Here is a 22,837-nt window from a genome sequence, read left to right on the forward strand (position 1 = left end):
GTAAGTATACTGTATGTAGTTAATCTTTATATGAACTTAATCACTATATGTATTTAATACAAATATGTACTTAACCTTTGTATGTTAACATATACAAAAGTGTACGCACTCACACTATTCAATCATACTATTCCTTGAATGTTGTACTTTGCAATAAAACTACATTGGATTGCATGTATTAGCCTTCTTTAAAGCCGTATCTGAACCTTAGTGTTAAAAACATGGCAAATAAAATTGACAAATTCTCCTTTAAATAATTCTACAAAGAGGGAACCATCATACCATTAAATACAAGTGAATTTTCATGGGCCCATCCAGTATGTGGGTTCCAAGGCATAATGGTGCTTCATATGACTTACTATGCAGCAAGGCTGGCTTTGCTGCCAATGTGTAAAAGAAAGGAGTACGGGAGTACAAAATGCATATTGTGAAGTGGATTTTCATGGGCCCATCCAGTATGTGGGTTCCAAGGCGTAATGGGGTGCATATGACTATGCAGCAGGGCTGGCCTTGCTGCCAATGTGTAAAACAAAGGAGTATGGGAGTACATAATGCATATTGTGAAGTGGATGTTCATGGGCCCATCCAGTATGTGTGCTCCAAGGCGTAATGGGATGCATATGACTATGCAATAGCAGGGCTGGCCTTGCATTCAATGCAACATTTTTTCAGAAGGCCCTCCTGAACATCTTATGAAAGGGGTATTGTGGTGCGTCGCAATTCTTGGCAGCCCATCCACTCACAGCATAGGCTACAACAGTTTAGGAGACCCACTGTTTCATAATGGCCCTTTAAGAAGATTAATGCCGCCTGATGCACCAGTACAAATAGAGTCTGTGACTTTAAGAGTCTCTCCTTCATAAATGAAACAAGATGGGTCTGCTTATGTGTCACACACCACATGGCCAGCTAGGGGTGTTACAATGATATTTCCCAGTGAATGCATTTGTAGAGGTTGAAAGCAATGTTAAAGTTGAAAAACGCTTCAAAAACGCTGCGTCTGCACTAAGCCTAAGTGGGGGAGGAAATTTTCAGTCTGGGGTTAATTATTTGGCCTTACAGGCAAGTCATTAACCTGCAAAGGATGTGCCTTAACATATTTTCCAGCAAAATCCGTTTTGGTTTCGTTTTAGTGTCTTTTTTGTGGCATCGGGAAAAATGGCATGAATCTCAGAAAAAAATTGTTTAAAACTGTAAACTAGGAGTCAGGAATGCTTCCAGGGGCGATCCCCATGATGATCATGTGTAATTTGAGTAGTATTTCCATCATTTACAGACGTTTTTAGACCTTAAAAGAACCCCCGGGGAGAGATCGCAGTAAAAATACTTGGGTCTCCCATAGTCTTACATTGGGCTCGCTGTTCTGGCCGAGTACCTGAGTATTCCAATTTGCTCGACCCGACTTTATTTGTAGTTTTCAGTTAATGAGATTCTCGTGCTCTGGGGCGGGGCTTTATGTGGTGTCTGGGGTGGGGCTGTGGGCAGGGCTTTATGTGGTGCTCTGATTACATATTCATCTGTATTGGCTTAAGACAGGTCACTGATCCCTCAGTCACCTGCCCTCTATTTTACATAATGCATATAATAGTGTTGATATTATTGTTGATAATGCCTATAATATTGTGGCTACTGGGAGGCTTAGAAAAAAAAAAAACCTCCAGCAAAATGATACTGGCGGCGTCTGTCCAGTAGCATCTATCTCTTACTTATAGATCCTACTGCGCAGACGCTGCCATCACCTGTGACGTTTGCTGGATTGGTTTATAGAAACCCTGTTGCTTTTCAACAGCTTTTGAGCCACTAAGGGTATGATCACATGTTGCAGATTTGCCTGTGGAATTTTCTGCACAGACTCTGCATCTCTTGGCAGAAAATGCAGGTAAAAATCCGCATGGATTTGATCCATTTTTAATGCGGATTTTCATGTGTTTTTTTTTTTTTCATGTGGATTTGTATGCATTTTTTAACCCCTTAATCCCGTTTGACGTACTATCCCGTCAAGGTGACCTGGGACTTAATTCCGGGTGACGGGATAGTACGTCATACGCGATCGGCCGCGCTCACGGGGGGAGCGCGGCCGATCGCGGCCGGGTGTCAGCTGCCTATCGCAGCTGACATCCGGCACTATGTGCCAGGAGCGGTCACGGACCGCCCCCGGCACATTAACCCCCGGCACACCGCGATCAAACATGATCGCGATGTGCCGGCGGTGCAGGGAAGCATCGCGCAGGGAGGGGGCTCCCTGCGGGCTTCCCTGAGACCCCCGTTGCTGCGAGGGTCTCCTACCTCCTTCCTGGCTGCAGGTCCCGGATCCAAGATGGCCGCGGCATCCGGGTCCTGCAGGGAAGGAGGTGGCTTACCGAGTGTCTGCTCAGTGCAGACACTTGGTAAGCCTGCAGCCCTGCACAGCAGATCGTCGATCTGGCAGAGTGCTGTGCACACTGCCAGATCAATGATCTGTGATGTCCCCCCCTGGGACAAAGTAAAAAAGTAAAAAAAAACATTTTCCACATGTGTAAAAAAAAAAGAAAAAAATTCCTAAATAAATAATAAAAAAAAAATATATATTATTCCCATAAATACATTTCTTTATCTAAATAAAAAAAACAAAACAATAAAAGTACACATATTTAGTATCGCCGCGTCCGTAACGACCCAACCTATAAAACTGCCCCACTAGTTAACCCCTTCAGTAAACACCGTAAGAAAAAAAAAAAAAAAAACGAGGCAAAAAACAACGCTTTATTACCATACCGGCGAACAAAAAGTGGAATAACACGCGATCAAAAAGACTGATATAAATATCCATGGTACCGCTGAAAACGTCATCTTGTCCCGCAAAAAACAAGCCGCCATACAGCATCATCAGCAAAAAAATAAAAAAGTTATAGTCCTGAGAATAAAGCGATACCAAAATAATTATTTTTTCTATAAAATAGTTTTTATCATATAAAAGCGCCAAAACATAAAAAAATGATATAAATGAGGTATCGCTGTAATCGTACTGACCCGTCGAATAAAACCGCTTTATCAATTTTACCAAACGCGGAACGGTATAAACGCCTCTCCCAAAAGAAATTCATGAATAGCAGGTTTTTGGTAATTCTGCCTCACAAAAATCGGAATAAAAAGCGATCAAAAGCGGTCACGTGTCCGAAAATGTTACCAATAAAAACGTCAACTCGTCCCGCAAAAAAACAAGACCTCACATGACTCTGTGGAGCAAAATGTGGAAAAATTATAGGTCTCAAAATGTGGAGACGCAAAAACTTTTTTGCTATAAAAAGCGTCGCTGGTTTCACACTTGCGTTTGTCTGCAGCGTTTTTTGCACAAAAAAACGCATGCGTTTTTTCCCTATATTTAACATTGAAAACGCATGCGTTTTTTGTACGCGTTTGGTCGCGTTTTCAAACGCATGCGTTTTTTTTCTGCATGCGTTCATTTTCAGAAATACAACCTGCAGTATTTTCTTGCGTTTTTAAGCACATGCGTTTGCGTTAAAAACGCATGCGTTTTTATTGGAAAAAAACAGAAAACACACCGAAAAGCCACCCACCACCATCATTGTGATAAAGGGATCCAAACCCTAACCCTAACTCTACCCCTAACCGTTTAATGAACATTTTCTGACAGTCATAGTGCCACGTATTTAAGTGCCACGTATTTAAGTGCCACGTATTTCAGTACCACGTATTTCAGTGCCACGTATTTCAGTGCCACGTATTTCAGTGCCACGTATCACGTATTTCAGTGCCACGTGTTTCAGTGCCACGTATTTAAGTGCCACGTATCACGTATTTCAGTGCCACGTATCACGTATTTCAGTGCCACGTATCACGTATTTCAGTGTCACATATTTTAGTACCACGTATTTCAGTGCCACGTATTTCAGTGCCACGTATTTCAGTGCCACGTATCACGTATTTCAGTGCCACGTATCACGTATTTCAGTGCCACGTGTTTCAGTGCCACGTATTTAAGTGCCACGTATCACGTATTTAAGTGCCACGTATTTCAGTGCCACGTATTTCAGTGCCACGTATTTCAGTGCCACGTATCACGTATTTCAGTGCCACGTGTTTCAGTGCCACGTATTTAAGTGCCACGTGCCACGTATTTCAGTGCCACGTATTTCAGTGCCACGTATTTCAGTGCCACATATTTCAGTCACGTTTAGGGTTAGGGTTAGGGGTAGGGTTAGGGTTAGGGCTAGGGTTGGAGGTAAAGTTAGGGTTGGGGCTAAAGTTAGGGTTAGGGTTTGGATTACATTTACGGTTTGGATTAGGGTTGGGACTAGAATTATGGGTGTGTCAGGGCTAGGGGTGTGGTTAGGGTTACCGTTGGGATTAGGGTTAGGGGTGTGTTTGGGTTAGGGTTTCAGGTAGAATTGGGGAGTTTCCACTGTCCAGGCACATCAGGGGCTCTCCAAGCGCGACATGGCGTCCAATCTCAATTCCAGCCAATTCTGCGTTGAAAAAGTAAAACAGTGCTCCTTCCCTTCCGAGCTCTCCCGTGCGCCCAAAAAGGGGTTTACCCCAACATATGTGTTATCAGCGTACTCGGGACAAATTGAACAACAACTTCTGGGGTCCAAGTTCTCTTGTTATCCTTAGGAAAATAAAAATTTGGGGGGCTAAAAATCATTTTTGTGGGAAAAAAAAGATGTTTTATTTTCACGGCTCTGCGTTATAAACTGTAGTGAAACACTTGGGGGTTCAAAGTTCTCACAACACATCTAGATAAGTTCCTTGGGAGGTCTAGTTTCCAATATGGGGTCACTTGTGGGGGGTTTGTACTGTTTGGGTACATCAGGGGCTCTGCAAATGCAACGTGACGGCTGCTGACCAATCCATTTAAGTCTGCATTCCAAATGGCGCTCCTTCCCTTCCGAGCTCTGTCATGCGCCCAAACAGTGGTTCCCCCCCACATATGGGGTATCAGCGTACTCAGGACAAATTGAAAAACAAATTTTGGGGTCCAATTTATTCTGTTACCCTTGTAAAAATACAAAGCTGGGGGCTAAAAAATCATTTTTGAGAAAAAAAAAAAAATTATTTTCACGGCTCTGCGTTATAATCTGTAGTGAAACACTTGGGGGTTCAAAGCTCTCAAAACACATCTAGATAAGTTCCTTAGGGGGTCTACTTTCCAAAATGGTGTCAATTGTGGGGGGTTTCAATGTTTAGGCACATCAGGGGCTCTCCAAACGCAACATGGCGTCCCATCTCAATTCCAGTCAATTTTGCATTGAAAAGTCAAATGGCGCTCCTTCCCTTCCAAGCTCTGCCATGCGCCCAAACAATGGTTTACACCCACATATGGGGTATCAGCGTACTCAGGACAAATTGCACAACATTTTTTGATGTCCAATTTCTTCTCTTACCCTTGGGAAAATAAAAAATTGGGGGCAAAAAGATCATTTTTGTGAAAAAATATGATTTTTTATTTTTACGGCTCTGCATTATAAACTTCTGTGAAGCACTTGGTGGGTCAAAGTGCTCACCACACATCTAGATAAGTTCCTTAGGGGGTCTACTTTCCAAAATGGTGTCACTTGTAGGGAGTTTCAATGTTTAGGCACATCAGGGGCTCTCCAAACGCAACATGGCGTCCCATCTCAATTCCAGTCAATTTTGCATTGAAAAGTCAAATGGCGCTCCTTCCCTTCCAAGCTCTGCCATGCGCCCAAACAATGGTTTACACCCACATATGGGGTATCAGCGTACTCAGGACAAATTGCACAACATTTTTTGTGGTCCAATTTCTTCTCTTACCCTTGAGAAAATAAAAAATTGGGGGCAAAAAGATCATTTTTGTGAAAAAATATGATTTTTTATTTTTACGGCTCTGCATTATAAACTTCTGTAAAGCACTTGGTGGATCAAAGTGCTCACCACACATCTAGATAAGTTCCTTAGGGGGTCTACTTTCCAAAATGGTGTCACTTGTAGGGAGTTTTAATGTTTAGGCACATCAGGGGCTCTCCAAACGCAACATGGCGTCCCATCTCAATTCCAGTCAATTTTGCATTGAAAAGTCAAATGGCGCTCCTTCCCTTCCAAGCTCTGCCATGCGCCCAAACAATGGTTTACACCCATATATGGGGTATCAGCGTACTCAGGACAAATTGCACAACATTTTTTGGGGTCCAATTTCTTCTCTTACCCTTGGGAAAATAAAAAATTGGGGGCGAAAAGATCATTTTTGTGAAAAAATATGATTTTTTATTTTTACGGCTCTGCATTATAAACTTCTGTGAAGCACTTGGTGGGTCAAAGTGCTCACCACACATCAAGATAAGTTCCTTAGGGGGTCTACTTTCCAAAATGGTGTCACTTGTAGGGGGTTTCAGTGTTTAGGCACATCAGGGGCTCTCCAAACGCAACATGGCGTCCCATCTCAATTCCAGTCAGTTTTGCATTGAAAAGTCAAATGGCGCTCCTTTCCTTCCGAGCTCTGCCATACGCCTAAACAGTGGTTTACCCCCACATATGGGGTATCAGCGTACTCAGGACAAATTGCACAACATTTTTTGCGGTCCAATTTCTTCTCTTACCCTTGGGAAAATAAAAAATTGGGGGCGAAAAGATCATTTTTGTGAAAAAATATGATTTTTTATTTTTACGGCTCTGCATTATAAACTTCTGTGAAGCACTTGGTGGGTCAAAGTGCTCACCACACATCAAGATAAGTTCCTTAGGGGGTCTACTTTCCAAAATGGTGTCACTTGTAGGGGGTTTCAGTGTTTAGGCACATCAGGGGCTCTCCAAACGCAACATGGCGTCCCATCTCAATTCCAGTCAATTTTGCATTGAAAAGTCAAATGGCGCTCCTTTCCTTCCGAGCTCTGCCATACGCCCAAACAGTGGTTTACCCCCACATATGGGGTATCAGCGTACTCAGGACAAATTGTACAACAACTTTGGGGGTCCATTTTCTCCTGTTACCCTTGGTAAAATAAAACAAATTGGAGCTGAAATAAATTTTGTGTGAAAAAAAGTTAAATGTTCATTTTTATTTAAACATTCCAAAAATTCCTGTGAAACACCTGAAGGGTTAATAAACTTCTTGAATGTGGTTTTGAGCACCTTGAGGGGTGCAGTTTTTAGAATGGTGTCACACTTGGGTATTTTCTATCATATAGACCCCTCAAAATGACTTCAAATAAGATGTGGTCCCTAAAAAAAAATGGTGTTGTAAAAATGAGAAATTGCTGGTCAACTTTTAACCCTTATAACTCCGTCACAAAAAAAAATTTTGGTTCCAAAATTGTACTGATGTAAAGTAGACATGTGGGAAATGTTACTTATTAAGTATTTTGCATGACATATGTCTGTGATTTAAGGGCATAAAAATTCAAAGTTGGAAAATTGCAAAATTTTCAAAATTTTCGCCAAATTTCCATTTTTTTCACAAATAAACGCAAGTTATATCGAATAAATTTTACGACTAACATGAAGTACAATATGTCACGAGAAAACAATGTCAGAATCGCCAAGATCCGTCAAAGCGTTCCAGAGTTATAGCCTCATAAAGGGACAGTGGTCAGAATTGTAAAAATTGGCCCGGTCATTAACGTGCAAACCACCCTCGGGGCTTAAGGGGTTAAAGCTAAAAATCTATTATTGAAAAAAAAAAAGAATTGTGATGTCATTTCTTGTCCAACCTCTTCATTTACATACTCCATTGAACAATAATGTTTACACACACAGAAAGATAGATAGATCGATCTGTAGACAGATCGATAGATAATACCAAGCCCAATGTTTAGTAATAAACATAATAAAATGGTACGTAAAAAGTGAAATAAAGACACACGCACACGTTAGGCCGGGGTCACACTTGTGAGAAACTTACAAGAGTCTCGCACCTCGATACCCAGCACTGGCACCGGAGTGGTCAGCTTCATAGAAATACATGCAGCCGCACGCTCTGGTCCCGAGTATTGAAGCGAGAGACTCGTGCGAGTTTCTCACAAGTGTGAACCCCGGACTTAAACGCAGTATGTGTTTAATTTATATAAAAAAAATTGAAAAAAAAAAGGCGTGGGCTCCCGTGCAATTTTCTGCGCCAGAGAGGGAAAGCCAGCGACTAGGGGCTGATGTTTATAGCATCTATAAGATGCACCAATTCCTGCACTTAGCCTCTCTTCCCACTGTCCTGTAGCGGTGCCATATGGGGTAATAGTTGGGGGTTGATACCACCTTTGAATTGTAAGGTGACATCTAGCAGGATTAGTAATGGAGAGGCGTCAATAAGATACCTATCCATTACTAATGCTATAGTTGTTGATGGGTTAAATAAACAAAGACACAGCCAGAAAAAAGTATTTTAATGAAATAAAATACTACACAGTTTAGCAATCTTTATTGTTCTGCCAATCCATCCGATGCCCTCGATCTCTGCAAAAAATAAATAAATAAATAAACCAACTCAAATACTCCCTGGTCTGATGCAGTCCATTTAATAACGACTGTCCCACGACGATTTCCTCTCACTGTATCAGCGGAACGCCTGGAGAGCGGTCGCATCTGCCGATGTGACAGCTCTCCATGGGAGATCATCGTCGGATGCTCGTTATTACATGGATTACATCGGATCACGGAGTATACTGTTAGTTTTTTATTAATTTTTTTTCAGGTGACCGAGGGCTTCGGGAACTGGTGTCTGCTGAGTATGTACTGTATGTTGTATGTACTGTATGTGAGTATGTGTTTCGTTTTTTGTTTTGTTTTTTACACTTGAACACAGTAGCCGGATGATGGGACTACTACTGTCCCATCATCTGGCTACCTGTCACTGTAGCAGGCATAGCCGGATGGAACTAGTAGTTCCATCGGACGATGCCTGCCTACAAAAAGCCGCGCGCACACACACACAGATACACACAAACACCTGCACACAGACACGCACATCTTCTCCACCCACACAGTCTCCGCCCACACACTCTTCTCTCTCCCGATCTGCAGCGTTTCTCGCAGGCACATCTGCAGCAAATTCAGATTTTTTTTTAAAACTGTGATTTTGCTGTTGATTGGCCTGACACAATGGAAGTCAATGGGTGCTGAAATGCTGCAGATGCAAAAAAAGAATTGACATGCTGCGGAAAAAAATACACTGCGACTCCGCACTTTTTTTTTTCCGCAGCATGTGCACACCAAATGTCAATTTCACATTGACTAACATTGCTTGTGCACTACACTGCGGATTTGATGCAATTCCGCGCTTCCAAAAACGCTGCGGATCCGCATCAAAATCCGATACGTGTGCACATAGCCTAATGTTTTTCCATTGACAGATGATGGACCTGTTTGGACTTATTATTTGTGACATGAGAATTGGTATTATTTTCGCCTACATAACATTGATTGGTTTCTTTTTATTCTATATTTGGGAGGCAGAATGAACAAACAGTTGAACACCACACACAACTGGTTCATCTAATAAGGTTTTCTATTAGACTGTGAACGGTCATTGTCTTGGTAAATAATTAAAGATTTTTACATAGCTTGCCATTTTTATAGATACTTTAAGTAGAAATGTTCAAAAATATGAAACTCAATTATATTTTATTAAAAAATAATAATTGTTTTTTATCTTAGCAGATGACTGTACCAGGAGATCAGAAGGACAGCTGACATCTTCAATTTTTAAATTTGAAGATCTTAAGATCCTACAAGATACAACTGAAGTGAATGCCATTACTCCAGATATATCATCATCCATTCACAGCAAAGATCTCTCATCTGATCCTATGAAACAGGTCCCATCTTCTGATTCATTACTGACTACTAAGGAAAATCAAAGTCACAAAAGAGGCATTAAAAAACAAAGTGCTCCTCAAGCAAATATGTCATTTTCATGTTCAGAATGTGGGAAATATTTTACATGCAAATCACATTTTGTTACTCACCAGAGAACTCACACAGGGGACAGACCTTTTTCATGTTCAGAATGTGGGAAATGTTTTAAATGGAAAGCAAATCTTGATAACCACCAGAGAACCCACACAGGGGAGAAGCCTTTTTTCTGTTCAGAATGTGGAAAAAGTTTTACAGACAAAACAAATCTTATCCAACATCAGAGAACTCACACAGGGGAGAAGCCGTATTCCTGTTCAGAATGTGGGAAATATTTTAGCTGGAAATCAGATTTGGTTAAGCACCAGAGAACTCACACAGGGGAGAAACCTTTTTCCTGTTCAGAATGTGGGAAATGTTTTAACCAGACAGGGAGTCTTGTTAAACACGAAAGAACTCACACAGGGGAGAAACCTTTTTCCTGTTCAGAATGTGGGAAATGTTTTACACAGAAACCAAATTTTGTAAAGCACCAGAGAAATCACACAGGGGAGAAGCCTTTTTCCTGTTCAGAATGTGGGAAATGCTTTAACTGTAATGAGAATCTTGTTAACCACCAGAGAACTCACACAGGGGAGAAGCCTTTTTCCTGTTCAGAATGTGGGAAATTTTTTAACCGGAAAGCGCATCTTGTAAGACATCAGAGCAGTCACACAGAGGAGAAACCTTAATCATTTTCTTAAAGTGGGAAATATTTTACTTGGAAATCAACTGTTAATAAACATCAGAGATGTCACATAGGGAGAAGCCTTTTTTATGTTCATAATGTTGGAATAGTTTTAAACAAAGTTGAATCTTCTTAAATGGGTTGTCTCTTGTCATTTCTCATGTTTGCGGACGAAAGGATAAAACTAAGCTTTATTAATTCCAAATGTAAAACTATACCCATAATTCACCCTTTGAAGGTTAGTCAGTAGGCGACTAATAGAAAAAACATGTACCCCACAGTTCAGTATATAGGGTGAAGTGACGTATACACACTCACTCTCCAAGCCTCTCATTTCTACGGGTTTCATCATCCTCACCAAAGGCGACCCATCAGGAGACTATTTTAATATTGACCTATACTCAAGCGAGACTAGAGAAAAAAAAGACTAAAATCATATATCATGTTATCCGAAACAGTCAGAAAACCAGCTAGATATTGGCAGATCCCAGACCTCAAACTATATACTTCGTAAGTTTATAAGCCACTCCAGTATCAGGAGTAGATATTATGTGAAAATACAATATAATTCTTGTGTTTTTCTCCTATAGGGACTACCCTAGTTTGGTATTGTAACAGCTGTTAATTAGTAGTGCAGACAAATTGTCCTAGACTAAAGTCCGTTTTCAGGCGGCCCAATATGTACCACTCAGGGAAAACTTGCCTGCTCCAAAGATCAATAGCAGCTTCTAACTAATGTCTATGCTGCGGTCTGTCAAGGAATGAGTGCAATATCGTTATAAAGACTAGGGATGTGTGCAATCATAATGTCTGGAAGATCGGTGCCATTATTTAGTATGAATATGGAAATGATCTCTGGAAATTAAGTGTTCTCTGAGCGGTATATACTGTATTTTCACATACTATATTTTCCTGACACTGGAGTGGCTTATAAACTCACGAAGTATATAGTTTGAGGTCTGGGGTCGGCCAATATGTGGCTGGTTTTCTGACTGTTTGGAATAACATGATACATGATTTTAGTTTTTTTTTTTGGTCTAGTATCGCTTGAATATAGGTCAATATGAAATAGTCTTCTGATGAGTCGCCTTTGGTGAGGATGATGAAACCCGTAGAAATGAGAGGCTTGGAGAGTGAGTTTGTATACGTCACCTCACCCTATATACTGAACTGTGGGTTACATGTTTTTTCTATTATCTTCTGACTAACCTTCAGGGGGTGAATTATAGGTACAGTTTTACAATTGGATAATAAAGTTTAGTTGTATCCTTTTGTCAGTGAATCTTCTAATCAATGGATAATTGTATATATATTATTATAATTATGTATGTACTAGATGGTGGCCCGATTCTAACGCATCGGGTATTCTAGAATATGTACCGTATATACTCGAGTATAAGCCGAGATTTTCAGCCCAAATTTTTGGGCTGAAAGTGCCCCTCTCGGATTATACTCGAGTCACGGTCGGCGGCAGGGTCGGCGGGTGAGGGGGAGAGGGCGCTGAGACATACTTAATTGCTTCCGGGGCTCCTGGCGCTGTCCCTGCAGTCCCACGGTCTCCGGGTGCCGCAGCTCTTCCCCTGTTCTGCGGTCATGTGGGACCGCTCATTAGAGAAATGAATATGGACTCCACTCCCATAGGGGTGGAGCCGCATATTCATTTCTCTAATGAGCGGTAATGGTGACCGCTGATAGAGGAAGAGGCTGCGGCACCGAAGACCAGCTGTCCGGGGTAATGAGCGGGACGCCGGGAGCAGGTAAGTATTACATATTCACCTGTCCGCGTTCCACACGCCGGGCGCCGCTCCATCTTCCCGGCGGCTCTCCGCACTAACTGTGCAGGTCAAAGGGCGCGATGACGCATATAGTGTGCGCGCCACCCTCTGCCTGATCAGTCAGTGTGGAGAGACGCCGGCACGGGACGCTGAGGAGCTACAAGCAAGAGAGGGGAGTATGTGTGTTTTTTTTTATTGCAGCAGCAGCAATGGCACAGCTTTCTATGGTACATCTATGGGGCAATAATGAATGGTGCAGAGCACTATATGGCACAGCTATGGGGCAATAATGAACGGTGCAGAGCACTATATGGCACAGCTATGGGGCAATAATGAATGGTGCAGAGCACTATATGGCACAGCTATGGGGCAATAATGAACGGTGCAGAGCACTATATGGCACAGCTTTCTATGGTACAGCTATGGGGCAATAATGAACGGTGCAGAGCACTATATGGCACAGCTATGGGGCAATAATGAACGGTGAAAACAAAAGAAAAAGTCCAGCTCACCATAGTTGTAGTCCCTGGAGGCTCGGAGCACGGAAACACTGTGTCAAGGCGTGAGGAATGCAGGAAATAGAAAAAAATCCAGCTCGACGAGGTGGTGAAAAAGCAAAGTATTGGTACTTTATTCACTTCATATCAAAAAAATAGAGGATAAAACAACAGCACAATATAATTAAAAACACTATCTACGCGTTTCTGGTGACATAGCACCCTTAGTCATGACTAAGGGTGCTATGTCACCAGAAACGCGTAGATAGTGTTTTTAATTATATTGTGCTGTTGTTTTATCCTCTATTTTTTTGATATGAAGTGAATAAAGTACCAAGACTTTGCTTTTTCACCACCTCGTCGAGCTGGATTTTTTTCTATTTCCAATAATGAACGGTGCAGAGCACTATATGGCACAGCTTTCTATGGTACAGCTATGGGGCAATAATGAATGGTGCAGAGCACTATATGGCACAGCTATGGGGCAATAATGAACGGTGCAGAGCACTATATGGCACAGTTTTCTATGGTACAGCTATGGGGCAATAATGAACGGTGCAGAGCACTATATGGCACAGCTATGGGGCCATAATGAATGGTATGGAGCATCTATTTTTATTTATGAAATTCACCGGTAGCTGCTGCATTTTCCACCCTAGGCTTATACTCGAGTCAATAAGTTTTCCCAGTTTTTTGTGGCAAAATTAGGGGGGTCGGCGTATACTCGAGTATATACGGTATGTAGTTTTATTTATGATGTTTTCAGAATAATGCAATTTACACACCGGATTCGGCCGCGACCAATTAGCGAAGCGTGGTTCAAATTATGCGCCAATTCGCGGGCGGACTGCGACTGTCGCTGACTGTTCGTGGCCGGGCGTGACCAATCAGTTAAGCCAGGACCGGCTCCAGGTTTTTGACGGCCCCCGGCGAAAGAGTCTCATTGGGCCCCCCTCTTTAACACATACCACGATTCATGATGCACAGATACAGCAGAGAAATATAGCACAGCCAAGTAGCATATAACTCAGCCCACGTAGTATATAACAGCCCACGTAGTATATAGCACAGCCACGTAGTATATAACACAACCATGTAGTAAATAGCACAGACACGTAGTATATTGCCCAGCCATGTAGTATATTGCTCAGCCACGTAGTATACAGCACAGACATGTAGTATATTGCCCAGCCACGTAGTATATTGCCCAGCCATGTAGTATATAGCAGACACGTAGTGTATAGCACAGCCACGTAGTATATAGCACAGCCACGTAGTATATAGCACAGCCACGTAGTATATAGAACAGAGACGTAGTATATAACACAGCCCATGCAGTATATAACCCAGGCCACATAGCACGTATAGAGCACAGCAATGTTTTATATTGCCCAGCCACGTAATATATTAATATATACCACATCCACGTAGTATATAGCACAGCCCACATAGTATATAGCACAGAGATGTAGTATATAACACAGTCCATGCAGTATCTAACACAGCCCACGTATATAGCAATGTGGGCACCATATCCCTGTTAAAAAAGAATTAAAATAAAAAATAGTTATATACTCACCTTCCGTCCGTCCCTCGGATCCAGCCCCGGCGTTTACCAATGCTCCTCGCGACGCTCCGGTCCCAAGAGTGCATTGCGATCTCGCGAGATGATGATGTAGCGGTCTCGTGAGACCGCTATGTCATCATCTCGTGAGACCGCAATGCATTGACCGGACTGTCACGAGGAGCAGGAAGGGCGCCGGAAGGTGAGTATATAATGATTTTTTATTTTTTTAATTACTTTTAACATTAGATCTTTTTACTATTGATGCTCCATAGGCAGCATCAATAGTAAAAAGTTGGTCACACAGGGTTAATAGCAGCGTTAACGGACTGCATTACACCGCGGCATAACGCGGTCCGTTAACGCTGCCATTAACCCTGTGTGAGCGCTGACTGGAGGGGAGTATGGAGCGGGCACTGACGGCAGGGGAGTAAAGAGCGGCCATTTCGCAGCTGCACTGTGCCCGTCGCTGATTGGTCGCGGTCAAATGGCCATGACCAATCAGCGACTTGGGATTTCCATGACAGAAAGACAGAAAGTGACCCTTAGACAATTATATAGTAGATGTGTATGTATGTATATGTGTGTGTGTATGTATGTATGTATATATATGCGTGTGTGTGTGTATATATATATATATATATATATATATATATATATATATATATATATATATATACACACACTCACCGGCCACTTTATTAGGTACACCATGCTAGTAACGGGTTGGACCCCTTTTGCCTTCAGAACTGCCTCAATTCTTCGTGGCATAGATTCAACAAGGTGCTGGAAGCATTCCTCAGAGATTTTGGTCCATATTGACATGATGGCATCACACAGTTGCCGCAGATTTGTCGGCTGCACATCCCAAAGATGCTCCATACAAGGCAGGATGGATCCATGCTTTCATGTTGTTTACGCCAAATTCTGACCCTACCATCCGAATGTCGCAGCAGAAATCGAGACTCATCAGACCAAGCAACGTTTTTCCAATCTTCTACTGTCCAATTTCGATGAGCTTGTACAAATTGTAGCCTCAGTTTCCTGTTCTTAGCTGAAAGGAGTGGTACCCGGTGTGGTCTTCTGCTGCTGTAGCCCATCTGCCTCAAAGTTCGATGCACTGTGCGTTCAGAGATGCTCTTAGGCCTACCTTGGTTGTAACGGGTGGCGATTTGAGTCACTGTTGCCTTTCTATCAGCTCGAACCAGTCTGCCCATTCTCCTCTGACCTCTGGCATCAACAAGGCATTTCCGCCCACAGAACTGCCGCTCACTGGATTTTTTTTCTTTTTCGGACCATTCTCTGTAAACCCTAGAGATGGTTGTGCGTGAAAATCCCAGTAGATCAGCAGTTTCTGAAATACTCAGACCAGCCCTTCTGGCACCAACAACCATGCCACGTTCAAAGGCACTCAAATCACCTTTCTTCCCCATACTGATGCTCGGTTTGAACTGCAGGAGATTGTCTTGACCATGTCTACATGCCTAAATGCACTGAGTTGCCGCCATGTGATTGGCTGATTAGAAATTAAGTGTTAACAAGAAGTTGGACAGGTGTACCTAATAAAGTGGCCAGTGAGTGTATGTATATATATATATATATATATATATATATATATATATATATATATATATATATATATACAATATTTTTTCCATCATACATGATGGCACCACAAGAGAGGGGATCCGCCCATCGAGGACAGGAACCCTTCAAGATAAAAGGGGTGGCTCCTCTCTCCACATCAGTTGGTTTCCTGTCCTTGACGGGGAACCCTCAAGATGGAAGACTTCTGATGAAGACAGAAGAGGATGCCTGGGCCTGGGTCGAGTGGATTTGGGCAGGCGCTGGTCTGCTGCACCCGTCACCAGGTACCGGTAGTCGCCTCGGGGGCCATGTATACCATGCCCCCTCTGAGCGAAGCATGGTCACAGCCCGTGAGGCGAACGCCCGGGTGAAGATTCTCTACGTGGGCCGCAGGTGGCGCTCCCCCCTGTAGAGTTAAAAATCCTGCTGTCCACGGTCGTCACCTTTTGGTGCCCCCCCCCCCTGTTGACCAAAGGTGGCCATGCAGCCCGTAAGGCATATCGGTGCCCGCGCTAGGTAAGCTCCTCGGAGGTTTTGGGGCCCTTCCTGTTGAGCCTTAAGAGCAGGTCTCCCCCTTACCCTCTCCTCCCTCCTCCCTGGTCGGTACCTGAACAAAGGAGCGGTGTCTGCTGAGAAGCATCTGGTCGTTGGGGGTGAGTGCTGCGCTGTGTCCTGGAGTCCGTGGCGTTGACATTTTCCGGCTGCAAGTTCCTGCTCAGCCGGCGTCGGGTACCCGGAAATGGCAGGTACGCGCATGCGCACAATACCCGGCGGCAGCACTCGGAACATTATAGAGGTGCTAAGCAGCAGGGGGACCGAAAGAAGCGTTGCGCACCGGAAGTGGTAACCGGATGCGCGCCTGGAGCACAATACAGCAGCGCGCACCGGAAGTAAGTCCGGGTGCGCGCGCAGGTCCGTCGGTAGTCTTCGGGGAGGCAGGATCAACCAGGTTAATGGTGAGCACGCACCGGAAGTGGTTGCCGGGTGCGCGCTCTGGCATAATTACACAGCGCAGGTGTTGTGCTAGCGGCGGCAGAGGCAGGATCAACCAGGTGATTGATTGCATATAGGAGCACCGGAAATGGTGCAGGCACGATCAGCTAGGTAATCATTCATGACAGGTGCGAACATACACCTGATTACTGAAGCGACCAGTAAAGGCAGGATCAACCAGGTGATCCATTAAAAAAAAAAGTGAATCTATTTAAACGAACCAGATGCGCTGCCCTGTGTCACTAAACCAGGTCAGGTTGAAGGTGACTACTCTTGTTGCGTGGTGGTGTGTAAGATGGAGAGCTTTTCACCTGAGCATTTGATGCCACAGCAAGAGGTGCAGGAGAGGCGGTCTCGCTCAAGTGAAAAGAGCCAGATCCACCGTGGCAGCAGCAGAAGCCGCTCGGACAGCGTACGGACGGATCGCCATACTAAGGAGGGGTCCCTAGTCTCATTGGGAGACACGGAGAAAACCAGCCAACCTCCAGATCCGGTACCCGTACTTTGAAAGCGTCCGAGTGGTGAGTGAACTGCGAGGAAGTCCAGCACGCTAATGTCTGTTCTTTTCTCTTCTTTTATCTCCGTCTCTTCCCTCTTTTCTTATATACAGGTCCTTCTCCAAAAATTAGCATATAGTGTTAAATTTCATTATTTACCATAATGTAATGATTACAATTAAACTTTCATATATTATAGATTCATTATGCACCAACTGAAATTTGTCAGGTCTTTTATTGTTTTAATACTGATGATTTTGGCATACAACTCCTGATAACCCAAAAAACCTGTCTCAATAAATTAGCATATTTCACCCGTCCAATCAAATAAAAGTGTTTTTTAATAACAAACAAAAAAACCATCAAATAATAATGTTCAGTTATGCACTCAATACTTGGTCGGGAATCCTTTGGCAGAAATGACTGCTTCAATGCGGCGTGGCATGGAGGCAATCAGCCTGTGACACTGCTGAGATGTTATGGAGGCCCAGGATGCTTCAATAGCGGCCTTAAGCTCATCCAGAGTGTTGGGTCTTGCGTCTCTCAACTTTCTCTTCACAATATCCCACAGATTCTCTATGGGGTTCAGGTCAGGAGAGTTGGCAGGCCAATTGAGCACAGTAATACCATGGTCAGTAAACCATTTACCAGTGGTTTTGGCACTGTGAGCAGGTGCCAGGTCGTGCTGAAAAATGAAATCTTCATCTCCATAAAGCATTTCAGCCGATGGAAGCATGAAGTGCTCCAAAATCTCCTGATAGCTAGCTGCATTGACCCTGCCCTTGATGAAACACAGTGGACCAACACCAGCAGCTGACATGGCACCCCACACCATCACTGACTGTGGGTACTTGACACTGGACTTGAGGCATTTTGGCATTTCCTTCTCCCCAGTCTTCCTCCAGACTCTGGCACCTTGATTTCCGAATGACATGCAAAATTTGCTTTCATCAGAAAAAAGTACTTGGGACCACTTAGCAACAGTCCAGTGCTGCTTCTCTGTAGCCCAGGTCAGGCGCTTCTGCCGCTGTTTATGGTTCAAAAGTGGCTTTACTTGGGGAATGCGGCACCTGTAGCCCATTTCCTGCACACGCCTGTGCACGGTGGCTCTGGATGTTTCCACACCAGACTCAGTCCACTGCTTCCTCAGGTTCCCCAAGGTCTGGAATCGGTCCTTCTCCACAATCTTCCTCAGGGTCCGGTCACCTCTTCTCGTTGTACAGCGTTTTCTGCCACATTGTTTCCTTCCAACAGACTTACCATTGAGGTGCCTTGATACAGCACTCTGGGAACAGCCTATTTGTTGAGAAATTTCTTTCTGGGTCTTACCCTCTTGCTTGAGGGTGTCAATGATGGCCTTCTTGACATCTGTCAGGTCGCTAGTCTTACCCATGATGGGGGTTTTGAGTAATGAACCAGGCAGGGAGTTTTTAAAAGCCTCAGGTATCTTTTGCATTTGTTTAGAGTTAATTAGTTGATTCAGAAGATTAGGGTAATAGGTCATTTAGAGAACCTTTTCTTGATATGCTAATTTATTGAGACAGGTTTTTTGGGTTATCAGGAGTTGTATGCCAAAATCATCAGTATTAAAACAATAAAAGACCTGACAAATTTCAGTTGGTGGATAATGAATCTATAATATATGAAAGTTTAATTGTAATCATTACATTATGGTAAATAATGAAATTTAACACTATATGTTAATTTTTTGAGAAGGACCTGTACATTGCGGGGTGGAGTTTAGGAGGTCCCCAAAAAGTATAAGGCAAAAACTAAAAATAAGGAATGTCCCTTATGTAAAGAGCCTACCCCTTAATGACAGCCAATACGTCTTTTAACTGACCTGAGATATAAGAGAATAGCCTCCCCATACAGGTGACAATCCAGCAGCTGTCGGCTGTACATTATTGCTGACAACTTGCTGTATCAGCCACGATCAGTGTTTGCACTGGCCAAATCTGTTTAACCCCTTAGATGCTGCTGTCAGTAGTGACTACATCATTATAAATGGTTAACAGAGTGTGGGGGCTTCCTCTTTATCCCAATTGGTGCCCTCAGATCATGACTGTGTCGTCCTGATGTTTCCCATGGCAATTCATGACCAAATAGCGGCCTCAGAGTCTGACTGCTGTAGTAATCTGTTCAGAAGTTACTGACATTTAGGCGGTAAAAATACACATTTTCATTTCTGTCATACCACTTTGCACGAATTCCTGTAAAACACCTGAAGGGTTAATAAACTGACTGCAGTTTTCAATATGTCAGGGGGTGCTGTTTGTAAAATGGTATCACGTTTGGGGGTTTCCCAATATATGAGACCCTAAAGTCACTTCAAACATGGATAAGTCCCTAAAAAAATACATTTAGTAAATTTCCTTGAAAAAATCAAAAGTTGCTGCTACATTTTTAAACCTCCTAAAATGCTAACAAAATAAAAGAACATTTTACAAATGGTGCTGATGTAAAGCAGACATGTGGGAATTGTTATTTATTAATGGTTGGCTGTGGTATGGCTCTCTAGATTAAAGGGATAATCATTCAAATTTCGAAAACTGCAAATTTTTAAACATTTTTCTAAAATTTTTCATATTTTTTATAAGTAAACACAAAACATATTGACCTAGATTTACCATTATCATAAAGTATAATGTGGCATGAAAAAAACAATCTCAAAATCACTGGGATTTGTTGAAGCGTTGCAGAGTTATTACCACATAAAGTGACACTGGTCAAATTTCAAAAATTTGGCTCCGTCACTAAGGGGTTAAAGACATCTTGGGGTAAAAGACTGTGTCAGGAGTGTATCAACCAGACTGTGGCGGAGGAAACACCCTCCTTTACGGACAGCCTAAGATCTCTGATTTAGTCCGAAGTCTCTAGGTCCGTAAAAGCATTACAGACAGCTGACACGGATGCCAGATCTAGGGACAGATCCAGCCCCTCAGTAGCATCCCAAAGAGATTCCTCGGAGTCAGAGGAGGACTCAGATACAGCCCGCTGCTCAGATAGTAGCTCAGAGGAGGAGGATACATTTCCAGCAGAGGCTACGGATAAGCTTATAAAAGCTGTTCGCTCTACCATGGGGCTGGTAGACGAGAAGGCTAAAAAGACAGCCCGTTCATTCCCTATTAATGAACAGCTACAGGAACTGATTAAAAGGGAATGGCAAAAACTGGAAAAAAGGTCCCAAATAACCGCCTCCCTAAAGAGAAGGTATCCATTTGAGGAAGAGGCGTCCTCCTCTTGGGATAGAGCCCCAAAAATTGATGCGGCAGTCTCAAAAGTTTCCACGAAATCCTCCCTGCCATTCGAGGACCTAGGTTCTCTAAAAGAACCCCTAGATAGGAAGGTGGACAGTTCCCTGAAGACAGCATGGGAAGCCTCAGCAGGAGCACTAAGGCCAGCTATCGCGGCCACTTGTGTAGCCAGATCCCTTAAAATCTGGATAGACATCCTGGAGGAACAGGTAAGGCAAAAAGTTCCCAGAGAAGCTATCCTAGAGGCAATACCAACCATGTGTCACGGGGAGACTAGGTGGGCAAGAGCTAATAACCTGGGCCCCTGCAATTTCCGTCAGACTAGGGAAATCCTGACTGACCCTCTACCTAGAGTTTACACTGATGGTGTGCATGTCTAGGCCTCGACCCTCGCCCTGTTTCCTGTTTCAACCCTAGGCTGAAACCACCGCACACCACCCAGTGAAAAGATAATACACCAATACCCACAGTTAGAACAGACAAGGATAACGGAAAATATACACCACGCCGCAGTCACTCAGGTATACACTATAAATGCGCAGAGCAAAATAAATACAAATATAGGAAGGAGTAAATAAGACAAAGGGAAATACACCACCAGCAACGATACTCCAACTACTAGCTCACCACTCCAGACCGAGATAACAACGCACAAGACAGAAGCTATAATCGGCGACGCCCAGTGTTCAGGAGAACTATTTAAAGGCAATGGGCATGGCCCAGCTTCCAATCCGAGCATCAGGAAAATTAACCCCGGACCAGCTAGATAAAATCTAGCCGACGCCAATGAGCACATACTGGTCAAAAGCGGAATTACCGCTGTCTGTCGAACGACCTGGTCTGAACAGCGTCCGACATGACAGTACCCTGCCTTCTACGAGGGACCCCAGGGCCCTCACGGCTTATAGGACCCGGCTTGTCCGGATGGCGACGGTGAAAAAACCTGACCAGCCGATCCGCATGAATGTCCGAGGCTGGTACCCAGGACCTCTCCTCAGGCCCATAACCACGCCAGTGTACCAAGTACTGTAAAGTGCAGCAAACTACACGAGAGTCAGCCACCTTGGAGACTTCAAATTCCAAATTACCATCCACCAAGACTGGAGGTGGCATAGGCGCCGCGTCCACAGAACCCACCACCTTCTTTAAAAGAGACCTGTGGAACACGTTGTGTATCTTATACACCGTAGGAAGCTCCAATCGGTACGCTACTGGGTTAATGACGGCGGTGACCCTAAATGGACCAATAAACCGTGGACCCAATTTAAGGGATGGTATTTTGAGTCTTATGTTTTTTGTGGATAACCACACCCAGTCATCCACACTCAGGTGCGGACCTGGCACACGCCTACTGTCAGCCACACGTTTATACCTAGCACCCACACTCAACAGGCGCTGTTTAACTCTCCTCCAGACTGATGACAATTGTGCTCCTAACTGGTCCTCCTCTGGTACGCCGGAAGAGCCCCTCTGACTCAAAGTACAAAATTGAGGATGTAGCCCGTAAACACAAAAAAATGGAGACTCCCCAGACGACTCTTGGCGGTGATTATTGATGGCAAACGCAGCCTGGTTATCCGAGACAAAGCAGCGTAAGTACTGTTCCAAATTTTGGTTCATACGCTCAGTCTGACCATTTGACTGAGGATGAAACGCCGAAGAATGAGACCACTTGATCCCCAGCCGTGAGCAAAATGCTTTCCAAAATTTTGCCACAAACTGAGTACCCCTATCAGACACGATGTCAGATGGAACCCCATGAAGTCTGACTACCTCCTGCACAAATACCTGAGCCAGAGTCTTAGCGTTAGGCAACGAAGGCAAAGACACAAAGTGCGACATTTTTGAAAACCGATCAACAATCACCAAGATGACTGTGTTCCCAGCTGAGGAGGGCAAATCAGTGATGAAATCCATAGAGATTTCCGTCCATGGCTTACTAGGTACCTCAAGAGGAAGTAGTGTGCCAACAGGACGGGAGCGGGGCGTCTTAGCCCTAGCGCACGTGGTACAAGCTGACACGTGTGAGACCACGTCCTGTTGGATCTTGGGCTACCAAAACCGATGTGACACCAACTCCAAGGTACCTCTAACCCCTGGGTGGCCAGCCAGGACAGCATCATGATGCTCCGCCAAAAC

The 22,837-nt window shown here is 43.7% G+C and overlaps 1 protein-coding gene across 3 annotated transcripts in view; it reads left to right on the top strand.

Annotated features, from left to right (window-relative positions):
* The window catches only part of LOC143767748 (oocyte zinc finger protein XlCOF8.4-like), a 64,628-nt gene extending 53,963 nt beyond the window's left edge, over positions 1-10,665 (top strand). For 2 of the 3 annotated variants that reach the window (XM_077256268.1, XM_077256267.1), the window contains one exon: positions 9,604-10,665. In XM_077256268.1, the coding sequence (XP_077112383.1) occupies positions 9,604-10,532 (929 nt within the window). In that variant the 3' untranslated portion in view covers positions 10,533-10,665. The remainder of the gene's footprint in view (positions 1-9,603) is intronic. The other variant, XM_077256269.1, reaches the window with a different exon arrangement.
* Positions 10,666-22,837: the final 12,172 nt, after the last annotated feature.

This window comes from Ranitomeya variabilis, chromosome 4 (genome assembly GCF_051348905.1).
Source record: "Ranitomeya variabilis isolate aRanVar5 chromosome 4, aRanVar5.hap1, whole genome shotgun sequence".
NCBI classification, from domain to species: Eukaryota; Metazoa; Chordata; class Amphibia; order Anura; family Dendrobatidae; genus Ranitomeya; species Ranitomeya variabilis.